At 43.1% G+C, this 17,510-nt stretch overlaps 4 protein-coding genes across 4 annotated transcripts; 3 read left to right on the forward strand and 1 right to left on the reverse strand.

The window, feature by feature from the left end:
- Positions 1-1,322: 1,322 nt before the first annotated feature.
- On the reverse strand, positions 1,323-1,983 carry Bfra_003416 (uncharacterized protein; the record flags this gene model as incomplete). The annotated part of the gene is given in 4 exon segments (XM_037333822.1): positions 1,323-1,401; positions 1,550-1,645; positions 1,794-1,866; positions 1,881-1,983. The coding sequence occupies 4 exon segments, from the start codon at positions 1,981-1,983 to the stop codon at positions 1,323-1,325; spliced, it is 351 nt and encodes a 116-aa protein (XP_037193909.1).
- A 502-nt stretch (positions 1,984-2,485) lies between these two features.
- Positions 2,486-3,698, forward strand: Bfra_003417ia (uncharacterized protein; the record flags this gene model as incomplete). Its single annotated transcript, XM_037333823.1, has 3 exons — positions 2,486-2,681; positions 2,750-2,961; positions 3,033-3,698. 3 exons carry the CDS (start codon positions 2,486-2,488, stop codon positions 3,696-3,698), a joined length of 1,074 nt encoding a protein of 357 aa, XP_037193910.1.
- A 2,866-nt stretch (positions 3,699-6,564) lies between these two features.
- Positions 6,565-7,988, forward strand: Bfra_003418 (putative class ii aldolase protein; the record flags this gene model as incomplete). Its single annotated transcript, XM_037333824.1, has 4 exons — positions 6,565-6,718; positions 7,044-7,288; positions 7,356-7,462; positions 7,514-7,988. 4 exons carry the CDS (start codon positions 6,565-6,567, stop codon positions 7,986-7,988), a joined length of 981 nt encoding a protein of 326 aa, XP_037193911.1.
- Positions 7,989-11,601: 3,613 nt separating this feature from the next.
- Positions 11,602-15,518, forward strand: Bfra_003419 (putative hsp90-like protein; the record flags this gene model as incomplete). The annotated part of the gene is made up of 4 exons (XM_037333825.1): positions 11,602-12,001; positions 12,049-12,881; positions 13,143-15,229; positions 15,284-15,518. 4 exons carry the CDS (start codon positions 11,602-11,604, stop codon positions 15,516-15,518), a joined length of 3,555 nt encoding a protein of 1,184 aa, XP_037193912.1.
- Positions 15,519-17,510: the final 1,992 nt, after the last annotated feature.

The following is a 17,510-nucleotide window of genomic DNA, read 5'->3' on the forward strand; positions in this document are numbered from 1 at the left end:
TCGAAGTACATGATTGCATCCAATTAGGCGTTTGTTTGTACGATATCTTGAGGCTTCACTTTTTTTCATTTCAGGTCATGATGAGAATACACTGGTTAACACAAAAGAATCCCGGACCCGGTGAACTGTATCTAGAAATAGGGATGGAGTTTAGGTACATTTACAATTCTTGGCTATCTTCTAAAATTGTTCTAATACGGATTTGATCTTTTTATCTTCTTCTCCTTTTTCCCTTTCGTGATGAATGTATTTTCCCTCGATGAGCAGTCATTGGTAAAGGTGACGCTGTTTTCCTTCATAAAACCCATTGATATTTAACAGGGAGATTTACCCTGATGAGCCATTGGCATTTGATAATGGGGACGGTGTTTTCCATAACAAGTCCTATGGCTATTGGTATTGATGACCTTGATTAAATGCAATGGCTTTTCTATTTTCCTTCCAAAATCGAAACTTTGAAGTTGTTCAAATTCGGTGTTTTTCTCAGACACATTTCCCTTACGGAAGACACGGAATCAAAGTTCAAATCCCTTCCTGCCTGGGTACTTGGTAGTAAGTACCTAGTAGCATGTAATTTTGCCGGTCCCCCGTTGAACTTTACAGGAAGCGAAATCTCCGGAATGATCCAAGTCTTGATACATATGATTTCCATGACGTTCCTCGCTGAGCCAATCGAAAACATTAGTATACGGGAGTGTGTCATGAATTTTGATGAGTACTACCTATGTAAGCCAAGAATTTGAACGACTAACAATTCAAGTTTTCCCCCAAAGGAAACCGTTGCAAGAGCAAAGTTTAATGCGTTGAACAAACCCACAGACATCCTCCTAGTCTCTGGGGATCTTCGCACTAAACCCCGCGAGCAAACTCTAAGTCATGGTGACCAGCTGGTTCTGATACCGTTATCATGATCGTGGATGTCGAGACAATACTAGTACTGGCTATAGTCAATTACGTTTGAATGGAGAATTCAAAACATCTTCCAAGGTTATTGCTGTGTCGGCAGTATCCATCACTCGTGAGGGGCTTGCTAGTTCACTCTCTTCTCTAAGCTCTACGTCAGTAAGGTTTATCAATATTTACATCAATATGTATACACTTTGTATACTTTATATACTTTGTATACTTTATATACTTTATATACTTTATATACTTTATATACTTTATATACTTTATATACTTTATATACTTCATATACTTTCATCAGGAATAAGAATCTCTTGAACTGATGCTAACCTCATCTATTTCCTATTTCCGATGGCTAAGTCAGGAAGGAAACTTTAGGCGGTTAATAACTCAAGTCCCATGAACTACCGAGGACGCTAAGAAACATTTCGTCCTAAATCAACCTTGTCGGGAATATCTTCAACTTCTCCCCAACCTCTTTGTTTTTTGAACGAGCTAATTCAAAGATGCCAATTGTTGAAGATGCATCCGGTGAGTTTCCGATGATGTCGGTCTAAACTTGGGATCTATCATATTCTTGAATACCCTCGAATATACGCCGGACATGACTCCGATATCTTTGGGGATCGTGTTTTCATCTCACAGTTCATTACCCATCATCAACCATTTGCTCTTCCTGGAGTTAGACCAGATATCTATATTGACAAATAGAACAACTTCATAGAGGGAAGAATGTTTTCTATAACCAAAATTTGAATTGAAGATGAAGCTTCTAAGACAGAATCCGCGGTGTTGGAATGGAACTATAACCTTGCATGGCATTCATCAAATGGCATGCCAGTTTCCGATTGTTGGTGAATGGCAATCACTAATGAAACTCCACTTACCCATGTCGTTTGATTGTTAGAATTGGCTTCAAGAGCCAAGTGGATTTCTTTGAAGAGTTTTCACCCCTAAGCACTTAATGCTCCTACTTAGCTTTACCTTGATCTTCCTCGATGACTCTTCCCACATTCTAAAGTGTTGACATCCAAGGTCAACTAGATCCCGCTTGATACCATTGGCCAATACAACCATTACGAATGTCAAGAAACTAGATTGATTGATGATTTGGAGCGATCGACTTTGACAACTCCCGATGGACTACTGCAAGTTTGACCCGAGTGGACGTCACTTCCTAGATTTCTCCAGACCAACCCCTGATCGTTGCACGATCATGACCAATTACATTCTCACTTGATCTCTTACGTCTTTGATCTGCTCTAGTATGGCTGCACTTTGGTCGAGCTTCCAAGTTTCAATAGCTAACATTCCCTGGCGCATAGTCCATGAGCTACTAGTAATTCTTATCAATAGTATCTGTAGCTGTTCATGCCACCATTGTTGGAATATGGTATCATCACTATGACGTTGGCTCGAAAGGCTAAACTCCATGGTATGATGAATTTGCTTAAATATCGATTCCCCCTTCAAAAAGTTGAAATCTTTTTGCTTATTCGGGCAGTCAATCGTTTCTAATTCACAACACCTCCTTCTCTTCACAACACCTACTTCCCTCCACAAGAAACACTTGGTCACGATGAAGCTCAACTTAACCCAGGCAGCTGCTATTCTCGCATTCTGCGGAGTTGCTACCGCACAAAACTCACAGAATGGCCAAGTTAATGGTCAAGTCAGTGGACAAGGTAACATCGTAGCTCAAGGTGCCGCAGGTGCTCACGGTAACGGCGCCGGTGCTGCTGCAGGCGCTGATAGCAACATTGCTATCCTTCAAGGTATGTCGTCATTTCTTGAAGTTTCCCCAAAAGGGTCTATCAAACGGTGAATAATCTAACCTGATCAGGCAACACCAACAACGGTGGTAACGTCCTCGTTAACCAAGGTAATGCTTCATACATTACTCAAGTTGTTAACGCGTACGCCACCTACTTGACCGCACCTACCACCATCACTCACCAGAACTCCGTGGTTACTGTAACACAACCAGGGTGGGTCACCATTAGTGCTTGCCCAACTGGCTGCACCATCATCAACAAGGTCGACACACCACCTACTGTGACTCCAGTTGGGCCAGTCATCTCCAAGACAACAGGTCACGCTTCCTCTATCGCGACCACATCTGTTAGATTCACAACTGGCCCGCTTCCTCAACTGTCAAGACCACAGCAGTCCCTGTGTCCTCAACTGCCAAGACCACAATGGTCCCTGTTTCTTCAACTGTCAAAACCACTATTGCCAAAATCACAACAGGACCTGCTTCCTCTATAGTTCCAGGTGTCGTCTCCGTTGGTGTTCCTATCTTCAAGAACGGAACTACCACTGCTGCTACTGTCCCAGCTGTTGTACTTACCTCAGCTCGTGTCTCCAATGGAACCGTCGTTGCTACGGCTGGTCAAGCTGGTCAGACTCAAGCCGGTCAATCTGGTCAAGCCGGTCAAGCCGGTGAAGCTGGTCAAGCCGGTCAAGCCGGTGAAGCTGGTCAAGCTGGTCAGGCAGGTCAATCTGGTCAAGCTGGTCAATCTGGTCAAGCCGGTGAAGCTGGTCAATCTGGTCAGGCAGGTCAATCTGGTCAAGCTGGTCAGGCAGGTCAAGCTGGTCAACCAGGTCAAACTGGAACTGGTCAAGCCGGAGCTGGTCAAACTGGCTCTGCCGGCTCCGCTGGATCAGGTACAACCTCATCTAATGGCTCCACTACTAGCGGCCCAGTCACCTTTCAAGGTGCTGCTTCTGCCAACGGTGCCAGCGCCGCTGTAGCTCTCGCTGCCGTCGCTGCCGTCGCCATGGCCTTGTAAGTACTACCTTCCTAACCTTCTCGTAATAATGTTTACATTGCGGGAGGGCTGTCTTTAATCGTCATGGTTGAGACAAGGGTAAGGAGTCTGGGGGTTTGAAATTTTTACTGGAGTTTTGGGAAAAGGATCAAAGATACATACGTTATTATTATAATCTAATCATGGGAGGATAATTAATCTCGGCTTTTTTTGGATTTGGGGGGGGAGGGGGGGAGTTCCGGGTATCCCGCCGTTTCTCGCAAGTAATAACAGCGATACGGCAGTGATTTGTGGTATACAAAAGTTCAAACGGGGACTTGGGTTTTGGGTTGCAGTTTCTCTCGTCAAAGATCGGATGATAATTAGCGACGGATTATGGAATCCGTGGTGCTATATGTTCAGATCTTTGGAGTGGTCCGCGAGTATCGAGACAAATCGATGCGAGTGTTTTACGACACGATCAGATCAATTTGAGAAATGCCATTGGAGTTTGGGGGATACTCGCCACGGGGCTTGAGTATTGGGGGCGTTGCGGTTCGAAATATAATTATTAATGGGAAGAAAGTACGTCCATCATGGGACTGAAAATGGGAAAAAATGGGGGAAAACGATGAAAACTCAACTATAAAAACCATCAACACCGAGAGGAAAAGAAAGTACGTCTATGGGGATCGAAAAGGAAAAAATCGAAAAAAATCAACAAAGCCGGGGAAAAAAACATAAAAAGTATGCATGAGCAATCGTTTCAGGGGGACTCATACCAAAAACAAGTGGAAAACAGATGAAGAAAATCACAAAAAAAGGGGATGTTCATAAATAAAAACCATTTAAAAAAAGCTTTGTGTTTTGACATGAAGTATTTGGGAATGTGAAATGCTAATTTTAGGGGTGGCTACTGGGGGTTTGAGTGTAGGCGTTCAAGTGAAATCAACACTCCGCACTCTCTCGTCTGATCAACTAATCCCCGGAATACGGGCATCGTAACTGACATGTTAATATGTCATGCATGATGCTTGCAGGGGTAATGGGTTGGGATCTGCAACTCGCGGGTTAGAGAGAGGTAAGTCGGATTTGGGAGGGAAGGGCGTTTTGGTATGGGTTCTGGTGTTTTTCTGTCTGGCGGTTTGTGGAAAGGCGTTTTTGGTGGAGTTTCTATACAGGGGTCTCTTACGGGCTATATGGATTGTAGCTACATGTCGCACTCTCTCATATGGGCTCGTCTTCATAATACGAGTTTCATGGTTGACACGGATTTTGCAATATCTGATCCTCGCAGGGCAATGGGTTGAGAGAGGTAAGCCGATGACTTGTGGAAATACGTCCGTGGTGGTGTTCTCGACGGAATTCTCGACGGCATCAACGACACATTCAACATCGTTATCGACTGCTTTATCAATGGCGTTTCGGCAGAGGGGTTAGGGAGTGGTATCCGAAGAGCAGTGTTTCGATATGCTCGGGCAAATCGCACTCTCTCGTCCAATTGACTAGTCCCCGGAATTCGGTATCATTTGAATAAGGTACTTGCAGGGGTAAAGATTGGGATCTGTACATGTCTCAAGAGTATTGAGTGTTGGTGGTGATATTTCTGTATGTTACTCATCATACTCGGTTACAATACTCGGTAGCAACTACAGATTAGAGAGGGGTAAGTCGGGGGCGTGGTGAGGAGGCGTTAGGGTATCACTTGTAGGCTGGACAGCGACAGGATTCTCTCGGGGACGGGGAGTGAGGGAAGCGAGTATTATCTCGTAGGTTCTATCGTTGTTTGATGTATGATATTTGATGTACAATACTTAATTTGGGGTAGGGGGGTTATGGGATTTTCACTTGAGGGTAAAGGGATAGGCGTTATGGTTGAAAATAGGGGCGTTGGGGTCTCTCGGCTGGGTGATAGGTGATGTTGATGGGAGATGTGGGCGTTTTGGTTGGGTGTTAGGTAGTGTTGATAGAAGACTAAGGCGTTGTGGTATGGGCATAGGAAAGGGGCGCAACGGTTGAGGATTAGAGGGGATTAGATATTGGCGACTTTGTTTAATTCAATACCGATACCTCAAAAATTTGACTGTGTTCGAGTGAGTGACTTTGATTCTAGCTATGTGTAATGTGGAATATGGAAATTATTTCCATTCTCTTCATGATGCGAGGTGGGGTGCTGAAAGTTCTCGAGGCCATTTAGAAGAGTGTATTTGAATGGGTGTGGACCAGTCAGAATATAAATAATGGGTATTCAGCGAGTATTTCACATTAGAATATAATAAAATCATTCTTAACAAGAAACAAACAAAGAAGTTTCACCCCATTCTCATATCAACACCTCCTCTCACACTTCACCACTTTTACCCCGCAATTAGCAACCCCACCGAGTCCACAATTGTCTCACATCCACCTCTATCAAACGAGCGATATCTAAGCATCGCGTCTTGGGATAACTACGGAAGCACTATTTTATCTTCTCAATCAATCACATTCAACTTCGATTGCATACGTGATTCTTATCAAGGCTTAAGATTCAATACCATTACTATCGTCGTCTTATCTCAAGCCATCCCACTATCGCCATACACGTCGATAGCTGAGATAGTATCCTTTAGGTAATCTATTCGAACAGGTCGATCCATCAATTCGCTATCTAAATCCACATTTGTGTGGTATTTACTGTACCTCTATTGTATGCTCGAATTGGCTGGTGTGTGTGGAAGAGTATATATTGACACATCTAGAAACTCCGCAATCGGCTTGATATTCGCAATCTGAAATCTGAAGTTGAGATTGAGGTTTGAAGAGTGCTACATCTGCTTCTCTACTACGAGGATTGATCACCTGTTTTATACGCCATCTTGAGATTATCTCCTGATAAGATAGAATCGAGAATCATAGGCTGGGAATTATGGCACCTTCAGCGACTGAATCACATGTTCCTGTTCAGAAGAAAACAGGGGAGGATGCCTCAATCGTAAAGGATGAGAAAGTCGAACATGTTCATGGTGGAGAGGATTTAACCCCTTTGGAAGCGATTAGTCATGGGGGTGTGGTTATGTCTGGTGAGATATGTTGATTTGTTTATGTGTTGGGATTTTGATGGAGCGGGGGAGCAGTGGGTGTGGAAGTCGAGTGTCTTGTATTGTTGAGATGAGTTTGGAGGACTGTGAAGCTAGATGATGAAGGGGGTAGAAGGTATGGGCGTTACTGCGTGATCCTGTTTTGCAAGTGCGAGATGGAAGTATTATGTTGGATGGTTGATTTCTGTCTGAGCTTGAGTATGCGGAATATACGAAGATAATCATGCATATCCATCTTCGCTTACAAAAGCTCTACTCTGTTTTTCTTCTTCAACTTCACTCGCTCATTCATTAACAACATTCCAAGGCATTCCAACCTTTCCCAGCCATGCTGCTCACCGTCGTCACATCCTCATCCACATGGCGGCCGTCTTCCGAGACTTTTCTCGTCGCGGTTTCACCGAAGGAATGGCAGGACATATTTCCGTCCGAGACCCAGAATTTGAGAACTACATCTGGATGAACCCCCTCGGTCGACATTTCGGTCTGATGACTGCTGGTGATATGATGTGTTTAGATCTAGACAGTGGAAAAGTTGTAGGAGGAAATCGAGTACGAATTCCCATTTGCAAATTGTGGATACAAACATGGAGAGATTTTGTCATTAACTCAATCATAGTCTCGTCCTGCAAATGCCGCTGGATTTTTGATCCATTCTGCAATTCATAAAGCGCGTCCTGACGTCCATGCTATCTGTCATGCACATACGAATGCTGGTCGAGCATGGTAAGTCTTTTGTGCAGAACTTTCCCAAATACAAGTCTTAACAATACCAAGGTCCGTCTTCGGTCGACCCCTCGATATGCTCAACCAAGACATCTGCAACCTCCACAACAGCATCGCCGTCTACGCCTCCTACGGTGGCATCGTCTTTGCCTCTGAAGAAGGCGCCAACATTGCGCGTGCCCTCGGTCCCCACAACAAAGTAGCCATTCTCCTCAACCACGGCTTATTAAGCACCGGATCCACGGTCGATGAAGCAGGATTCCTGTTCGCGCTCTTAGATCGCGGCTGCGACATCCAATTGAAAGTCGAAGCGGCGGTGGGAGGAACTCGCGATGCGAATGGAGAGCTGAAGAAGGGAGTGTATGTGATTGAGGATGAGGAGGCGGCGTATAATTTCAAGATGGCGAGTGAGAAGAATGCGTTGTATGCGGAGATGCAACCGGATCTGGAGTTTGAGATGGAGATGGCGGGGCCGGGGGTGGTGGAGAGGGGGGTTGAGATGCAGATTGTGGATCATGGGTTGTGAGGAGGAGTTTGGAAGCGAGATGTGGGATTTTGGAGGTGGAAAGTTATATGTCTTGAGGGGCTCAAAATTATCTACATATCCTACCTCGTGATTTCTCCTTTCCCATCTGAAAATAAAATCGTAGGGAAATCATCACTCATTGTAGAATTAGAATTACCATCCCCCCCTTTTTTCAAGGAAAGAGTACACCCCAGAACCCGGAACCCGGAACCCGCAAGACATTTCTTCACCACTACTCACAAAAGCACAATGTAATCACTATATCACGTTAGCATCATCGAAGCGCAAGTTTTTGACATTCGCTGCCACGGTATCCGCTTGATGAATTTTCCATACTCGTGATCAAATCAGTATGTCACCAATATGCAAAAACCTCGATTCGCTATGTGTGCGTGCGTGCGTATTTATAAATAGTTTTGGGGGTTGAGATGAATATGAGATGAAGTTGGGTTTCTTATATGGGATGGGATGGTATGGTATGGTATGGGATGGGATGGTATGGTATGGTATGGTATGGTATGGTATGGTATGGTATGGTATGGTATGGTATGGTATGGTATTGTATTGTATTGTATTGTATTGTATTGTATTGTATTTTCATATTATATATCCGTAGAGAAATGAACATTTGATGATATAGAATAAGTATATATATACATATTCTTTTTTTTCCTTCAGTTTTCTGCTCTCAGCTTTCTGTACATCATATATTGTATACTATGTAGATTCAGTGTCTAGATAAATAATATATATTTAGGTGGTTTCAAATGTAATTTGAGCATCATATCTAGTGCATATATATCTAGTATATACATTTGCAAATCCAATCTATATGGATGGATATATGAAGATTTTCCTAGGGCAGACTTGATTCTCAAGTGAGATGTTTACTGATTTTGATTCTGGCATGGATGAATAAATGAGGATGCATAGATATCTGTGTGTATGAAATTTAATACATAGATGCAATATATTGTGTATCTAATTATATAGGTAGTTTATCTAAATCTAGGTATACAGTATTGATGTATGTATTCATTGCAAGATGATTGCTTTTTGTATCTAGGTATAGGTAGGTACTTGGGTGTTCCTTCCTCGACTTGAGAATCGAGATTGGTAAGGTTTGGGATATGGGATACTGATACTGTGTGGGAATTATTTGATTTTGGTGAACATACTGAGCGGGTTAGCTGGCTGGGGGTTGGAGGTTGGAAATTGAAGCTTTCTGTTTGGTGAGTGATATCGAGGGAGGAGAATTGGTTCGGTTGGGTGGGTAGATTGTATAGGTTTCTGGGCTTTGTTATGTGTACTTGGGTATGTATAGCTATGCGTTGGATATGTATGTATGTGTGTATGTATATTCCGAATTGATGATATTGCTATGTAAATCTGATTTATTCTATACTTTGTACAGTACTTCATGTTCCATGTTCTAGACATCTCATCTGGTAGAGAATCATTGTCCTCGGGTCTGGAAATTACCTAGGTACGCACTCATTCTATCTGTCTAGGTATGCAAGGTTAGAGACCCTCCCCATGATTCATGATTCACAAACGAAAGTATCTCTTCGGTCCGTTCACTCTCTTAGGATGATCTCGGTCTCGGTCTCGGGATCTTGTTATTTTGAGATCGATCATCACATGATTGGTGATGTGAAACTGGATTTTTGATACAGTAGATACATAACTACCGACCTTTGACTAGGTAGGTACCGATTTTACATCGCAGCTAAAAACTATATACTGGTACCTGCCTAACCTTAGTTGTGCAAGATACGATACGAAAATCACAAAACGCATTACACATATACCTACATCTTGTGCTTCACAAGACCCAGGGGAAGGAGGCGAAAACCAATTCGGATTTGAAGAAGTATTCCCTCCGCTCCGTAAGCAAGGAGGGTGGATTGGATATCTGGATGCTTTTTTCCATATATCAGTTGATTAGTTGATGGAGGTGTGACCCAATATGGCATAGTCGCGGATGAAAGAACCGTTTTTGTCTTTGATTGAGATGATTTTCATCGTGGGACCAATGAGGAGAGTTCTTGAGGCTCCGGTACAACTTACCACGCTGGTGTTGGACTAGGATTGCGGGTTTTTTTTTCTTTTGCTTGGAGGGTGTGGCTGATGGTGTGGTGGGTGGTGGTGTATGTGTGTGTCTGTGTGTGTGTGTGTGCGTATGTGTGTACAGTGCTTGTGCTCGGTAGAGATACGAGATTGTTGGTACGATGTGTTGTCGAAAGAGTGATATGTACTGGTGGTACGATGTAGCTTCAAACACTGTGGAATTTTATGAATGTCCTCGTCCCGATAGATGATTAGGTTTCTGGGGAGCGATTCCGATGGAGGAAATAAGTCCATGTCTATGTCTATGCCAACCCTGGAATGGCTAATACCCCTTGTCATGGTAATTTCTACACATGTCTTAACGCTTGATATTTTGGATGATATGCCCAGTTACTAAAGTGTTAGATACTTGTTTCGCCTGTCTACTACTACCTAGCTACCTATCAAGACAAAAGACGGACAGTGCCACAATCAACCGTTTATACTTGTCAATTCCATCCTCCCGTCCCTCCCTAGTATACATTAGATTGAAATATTGATACCTCGTAAGTCTAGACTGACAATTGTGAATTTTAGCCGTGGGTATGTAATGTGCATAAATAACGTAATAATATAATAAATAATGCATGTAATGTATCCTTTTATTTATGACATTCATCTCCTTCTTGATGAATGGACAGCAGTCTAAAATCGAATTGCTCATCCGCAAAAGTGTGTACCAAGAACTCTTCTATAAGCTGTTTATATTTACATTTATGTTTATATCTATATTTATGTTTATATCCATATTCACATCCATATTTACGTCTATGTCCATATTCACATCTATTTCCATAATAGATAATCACAATCCCATCAATCTGGAGTCTCGAGAATCTAAATCGTTTATTTAACTTTCGTCTTCCTATTTGTGGGGTTCGGGGAGTACCAAATCATAAATAATCCTGGTCCACCGTTGTTCACTTGCAAACTCTAGAAGCAATTCTCTTTCTCTAATCCTCCAATCTCCAATCTCCAATCCACACTTCTCACGTCTGACTTCTCACTTCTCACCACATCTTTTCTTTCGTGATAGCGTTTTGGTAATCGCTCACCACCACCACAACCATCTTTTGTAAACCTTACCATCAATCGACCACCACCTTTCCTTTTCGAATTCTCTGCAAAATCGATCCTTTACATATTGATGCATATGTCTTGAATATGCGACGCATACATTGACCAAAATATTAACAACTTGAACACCAACGCGGGGTGGACCAGTTCTTGGAGTTCTTGAAGGAAGAGCTCAAGCTACTAGGCTTGCGCGGCAACCTTCGGAAAATAATTCGACAACTTCCTTGGTCCATACAATACTCCTGATGAATTCGAAACATCGCAAAGAAATCACATTGAAATTGTACAAGTCGAAAACTATACATACTATCGAGGGAATTGTTTGGGAGTGAAGCCAATCATTCCATTGCGAGGCCGGATTTGGCGTAAATTAACAAGGCAGTTTCCCTGACCCATCGTCGACGACCAAACGCATAACGGTCTGGAGATGAGGATTGGTATCAGGCTGCAACTTGGCCTGGTTGTCCTGGTGGCTGCTCTTGTTCCATTGATTGTGCTTGCTCTCGCTACTTGGTTCAACAATTATAGTTTTACAGTCGACGTTAAAGAAAATGCACTTAGTCTTACTGCATCACTCAAAGCCGCTTCAGTGGCTTCCGATCTACTCCTAATCCAGGCCACATGTTCGACCATTGTCACTAGGATCCTCATCCAGGAGGCCATTCGCGACTTTTACAGTGGAGTACCCGAGTGGAATGAAGCAAGAGAAGATGTACAAAGCGCTTTGGCTTCTGGTGGTCTATCTGCATTGCTTCAAGTAATCATATTTTCGCGGAATCAGACGGGTTCGGTCAATGGCATATTGAATGTCACAGCTAATGCATCCGGTAGGTCATCTTCTCTCACAGATATAACTCATACTAATCGCTTGGAGGTGTTGCAGATATACAACTTCCCTACAATAACTCATTAAATCAGCCCGCTTTCCTAGGCGATGCTGATCAGGGATATCCAGGGGCTTTGTATCCCAATATCTCTTATGTCCCAACCACAGATCCCGACCCAAATGCTCCAGGAACGAATCTTACACAGGTATACGCATTTGCCGATTACCCACTGAATAAAAGTGCTGCTCTTCTCCTCGGGCCGTTACAGATCAATAGCACCTATGCTTTAGTATCACTGACCTTACCGATTGTCGAGAATTCGAATCCCGATTACGTTCTAGGTTATATGACTGTGGTAGCAGCTGCGACTTCGCTAATTGATGTTATTTATTCTCGGGAAGGCTTGGATAATACAGGAATAGTTTTGGTCGTGGGAACCAATCGACGAGAGAACCAGTTCTCGTACATGTCGAGACCGGCGACAGCAACTTACAAACCCGACCTTCATAATTTGACAAAAGCAAGTGTCAAATACGTTTTCCCCCCATATTCTCTTGAAGGACAATCTGATAGACATTCCGCCTACAATGCAAATTTAACTCAATATGGAAGCTCGAATTTTAGCGAAGGTCAATATCCGGCCGTTCTTCACGGGTTCGGACAGCAGAATCCGAAAGTCAATAATGCCAGTAGCTATATCACAACCACAAACGAGCAAGGAGTAAAGGTGTCGGTAGGCTGGGCAAGACCACAAAGTGCACTGGTTGATTGGCTTTTGATAGTAGAACAAGCTCATTCTGAAGCTTGGGAACCCATTATCAAGCTTAGGAATATCTTACTTGCATGCGTTTTTGGTACATTTGGGTTGATCCTTCTTGTGGTAAGTTCTTTATAATTTTTCTTCTCTCGCTGTGGTTTCCCATAGACAGTCCGGACTTCAGCCCGGTATCGAAAGGCTGTTCAGTCTTGATTTCAATTGCGTTTTGGTATTCTTTTAGATGTTGGATTCAATCGGAACTGCAAAGCTTGCATCTAGTCTGTTGGTTCGGATTATTGGGCACACATTCAATGCCTCTTGATTTGTGTCTTTCTTGGCGAAACAGATGTACTTTGTTCACTCAAAATTGCTAACAACGACAAGGTTATACCGATGGCTCATTACAGTGTTCGACCGATCAGAAGACTGAGAGATGCCACGAAGCAATCCATTCAGCCACCGGGTTACACTCCGCGTCAAAGTATAGACGATGAATTATATGGCGATGAAGAGGTTGGCGAGGGCGATTCAAGCGGGTACAAGAAAACGGGATTTTTGGTCCGACTGAGAAAATTGACACATTCGGGGCGTCGTGTGTCAAGAGCAGAAAAATCAGAGGCCGATAAACGAAGAGATTTTAAAATTCCTGGAAGGGTACCTGATCGAAGACATTGGATTGAAGACGAACTCACGGATTTAACTTCGAAATTCAATGAAATGAGCGACGAATTGCTGCTGCAATACACGAGTCTCGAATCCAAAGTTGCCGAACGTACGGAACAACTTGAACATTCTAAAAAGGCAGCGGAGGCGGCAAATGAGAGCAAAACGTTATTCATTGCAAACATATCGCATGAATTGAAAACTCCATTGAACGGGATTCTGGGAATGTGTGCTGTATGCATGGGCGAGGATGATTTGCCAAGCATTAAACGCTCATTAAAGACGGTTTACAAATCTGGCGACCTTTTGTTGAACTTATTGAATGATCTTTTGACTTTCAGCAAGAACCAGATTGGCCAGCAACTGCATTTAGAAGAGAAAGAGTTCCGGCTGTCTGATGTGAAGGAGCAGATCAAGAACATATTCCGAAAGCAAGTGGACGAAGGGGGTATTACTTTTGGAGTTCACTTCTTGGGCACTGAAAGTACAGATGGAACTCAACTAGAGAAACCGACCGGAAAGCCTCTACCAGCACTAGGACCTAATGGTATCGGTAGATTGAAAGACATGTGTCTGTGGGGTGATCAGCACAGAATTCTCCAAATCATAATCAATCTAGTCAGCAACAGTCTCAAATTCACACCACCAGGAGGAAAAGTAGAAGTCAGAATTAGATGTATGGGCGAATTGGATCAACAATTTGATGGCGTCACTAGCCGAAATTCCATGGGATCGAAGCAGAGCTCCCACAGGAGAAATGTTAGAACCCGCACTGGCTCTGGATCAAATGCTTCAGGGCATACTTCAACGCATGCATCGGGCCAAATCTCAAGGACAGCTTCGAATACCAAGCAAGCTGGTACTGCACTAGTAATCAACCCTATGGATCCAAGAGCTCGTGTCCAATTAAATGAGAGATCGGCAACTCCACCACCAAACAATGCTAGGACTCTATGGTTTTCAATAGAGGTTGAGGATACCGGACCTGGTATTCCCGAGCATCTACAGGAGCGAGTCTTCGAGCCTTTCGTACAGGCTGATCTGGGGTTGAATAGAAAATATGGAGGAACCGGGTTGGGATTAAGTATTTGTTCCCAGTTAGCAGGCCTTATGGGAGGTTCTATCTCTCTCGTTAGTACACTTGGAGAAGGTTCCACATTCAATGTACAGTTGCCATTGAAGTTCGTCAAGGAGCGAGCACCAAGCACATCTAGTTCTGATGTTATTGGTTCTCGGCCCGCGAGCATGGTTTCGCAATCAGAACTTGAACGTCATACTCCACAGGGTTCCATTGATGCCACGGCTGCTGTAGGATCCCCTGGAAAAGGTAATAGCGGTGCAGGCTATTCAATGGATACCCAACCTCGATTGGTGGGACTTCGACAGCCATTTTTTACATCATCCCCTACACCTCCACCCAGCGAGGATAATGCGAAATCACAACTCGCCGCACTCGATCGCGCTGCCAAGGAGAAAGTAGGGGATAAGAAAATTCGAGTTCTGGTTGCCGAGGACAATCTTGTTAATCAAGAGGTGGTTCTTCGCATGCTTAAACTTGAAGACGTATACGATGTAGTTGTTGCCAAGGACGGCCAGGAGGCATACGACATGGTAAAGCAAAGTATGGAAGAGGGCAAGTTCTTCAACTTGATCTTTATGGATATTCAAATGCCAAATCTGGATGGACTGCAAAGTACGAGATTAATTAGAGAAATGGGTTACTCTGCGCCTATTGTAGCACTAACCGCTTTTGCCGAAGAGAGTAATGTTAAAGAATGCTATGAGTCCGGAATGGATCATTTCCTAAGGTTTGTTCTCCGTTTACTTATTCTCATTACAATCGGAAGACTAATCTGTCCCAGTAAACCTATTCGACGGCCAGCTCTCAAGCAAGTCCTCAAGAAATTCGCCACTATCCCAGAAGAGATAGAAGACTCCTCCGTAACTCGAAAAAGCACACCAGAAAAAGGGCGAGCGTCGAAAAAACAACACAAAAATACATCCACTTTAACATCCAGTCCAGCATCAAATTCTGATGCTGACCTCATTAAAATGAATGGGACTCCTTCACCTCCCTCACCTTTAACCTCAACATGACCACGTTACAACACAACACAGCAGATAGAGCGCGTTTAATTTCCGATTTTTTTTTCTTCTTTTTTTTCTCTTCTTCAGGATACCCAGCTTATTGTACACGAAAAAAGCATTTTAATACTTATCGCGCGATTGGAATGACACGAATTTTCTTTATTCACCCAAGTCCTTCAAAATTGTATTTTCAAGGGGAAATTATTGGTTGTAGGTACAAAAAGTACTGATTAAAAGATATTGCATAATGGCGTTTGGGCGAATTGAAAGACCAGGAAACGAGACGATATAATCAAAGTTCACTGGCGGGGTTTTTTGATTGGGCTTACTTTTCCTTATCTGAAACTTTGTATTTTCGAAACAGATGAAGACGGTACAAGTCCGATAGATGGAAGAGTGGATGGACGAGTGAATGGATGGTGAAAATGATTGAACATCTGGAGTTGGCAAGTTCAAAAGTGGCATGCATGGCAGAATAATGAAAGATGATAAGATGTGAAGGATCGGCATAGTGGTTCAAGGGGTGCATGAATGGATGGGGTACAGAAGGAGTTAGATATTTTGATCTGAATGGAATTTCAGAAATGATAGGAGGGAGATTGATTGTGGTGGAATGGTTGAAAAGTGGATGAGTGGAATAGGAGGCAGGCGATCACATTGGCACGTTAGCAAGACGCGAAGAGAAATTAACGTAGATGCAAATAATCGCATGTCATCTCGTGTGTTTTTCGCCTCGCGAACTCTTGAATGAAAGAGCGCGTGAATGTCTAAACGTGTGATGAATATGTACACGATAAGCGAGTGAGAAAGAAAGCGTGTCGCAAAGAAAATAGAAATGAATATGAATATAAACAAGAGACTCGTAGGAATAAAACGCGAGTAATTTTGCGCATATGATAGGTAGGTATCTAGGTATATATCAATCCCTTGAAGTCGAATCGACAATTCGCGAAATTGAATTCAGAGGTATTAGATCGTAATACTATCTGTTACCTATTATGAACTCCGGAGTCCGGGGGGAGTAGACCTGAAGGAAAGGAAATTGATCATGAGCACCCGACCATCTATCTTATCCAAACGGTCGAGTTGAATCGGGATAGAACTAAATATTATATTGATATAGTATAGTATAGCACAACATGGCATGGTGGTAGTATGGCATAACATAATAACCAATTATTTCCAAACAAGCGCGTTGCTTTCTTTCGCGTTTATCGCAAGGTTATCGCACGCGTTGTTTGTTTGGGTTGTTCTGGGACTGGGGAAGATAGATACAGGGAGGGAGAGGAAGAGGGAAGGTGCACAAAGCACCTGGGTAAGGTATTGAAGATGAGTAACCCCTTCATCTTTGCATTTGCAACTCGCAACTCGCAACTCGTCTAATTATCGTTCGCTCGCCACCCGTAAGTAACCTTACTTTACCTACGAGCTTACCACCCGCCCACCCATTCATTCTGAGGTTTCGTTTCCTCGTTCGTTGCTTTAGAGAAAGTAGATTAGAGATTAGAGATTAGACTGGACTAGACTAGCAGAATAGACTAGCAGAATAAAAATGAGTATGAGTAACACCTACCTAACCATCCACTCGACCTTTCTCCACGACGAAAAAGAAGTTTCACCTCCCAACTTTCCACTTGCAACTTTCAAAACGGCACCGTATCTATATCCTGTTCTCTCGCTTCCAATTATCGTTCTTGAAACATACATATACGCTATATGCATGCGAGTACACTACATACCACTAATAATACTACATACATACATACATCCTTACCCCTCTTTCCCTTCCTTCCCCTGCACTAAACTTATGGTTAACAATTCTCCGCCAAGATCTAATGCTGGCGAATCGATTCTGTGTTTGTATGCGGACTATCCAGTCATATTGCCATACATCCATACATCCATACATCCATCCATACACACACAAAATAAACATGGTATCCGGATACTCACTCCAATCCCTGTCTCCTCCTCTTCTACCACTCATAACTTATAAATCAC

This window comes from Botrytis fragariae, assembly GCF_013461495.1.
Source record: "Botrytis fragariae strain BVB16 chromosome Unknown tig00000045, whole genome shotgun sequence".
NCBI classification, from domain to species: Eukaryota; Fungi; Ascomycota; class Leotiomycetes; order Helotiales; family Sclerotiniaceae; genus Botrytis; species Botrytis fragariae.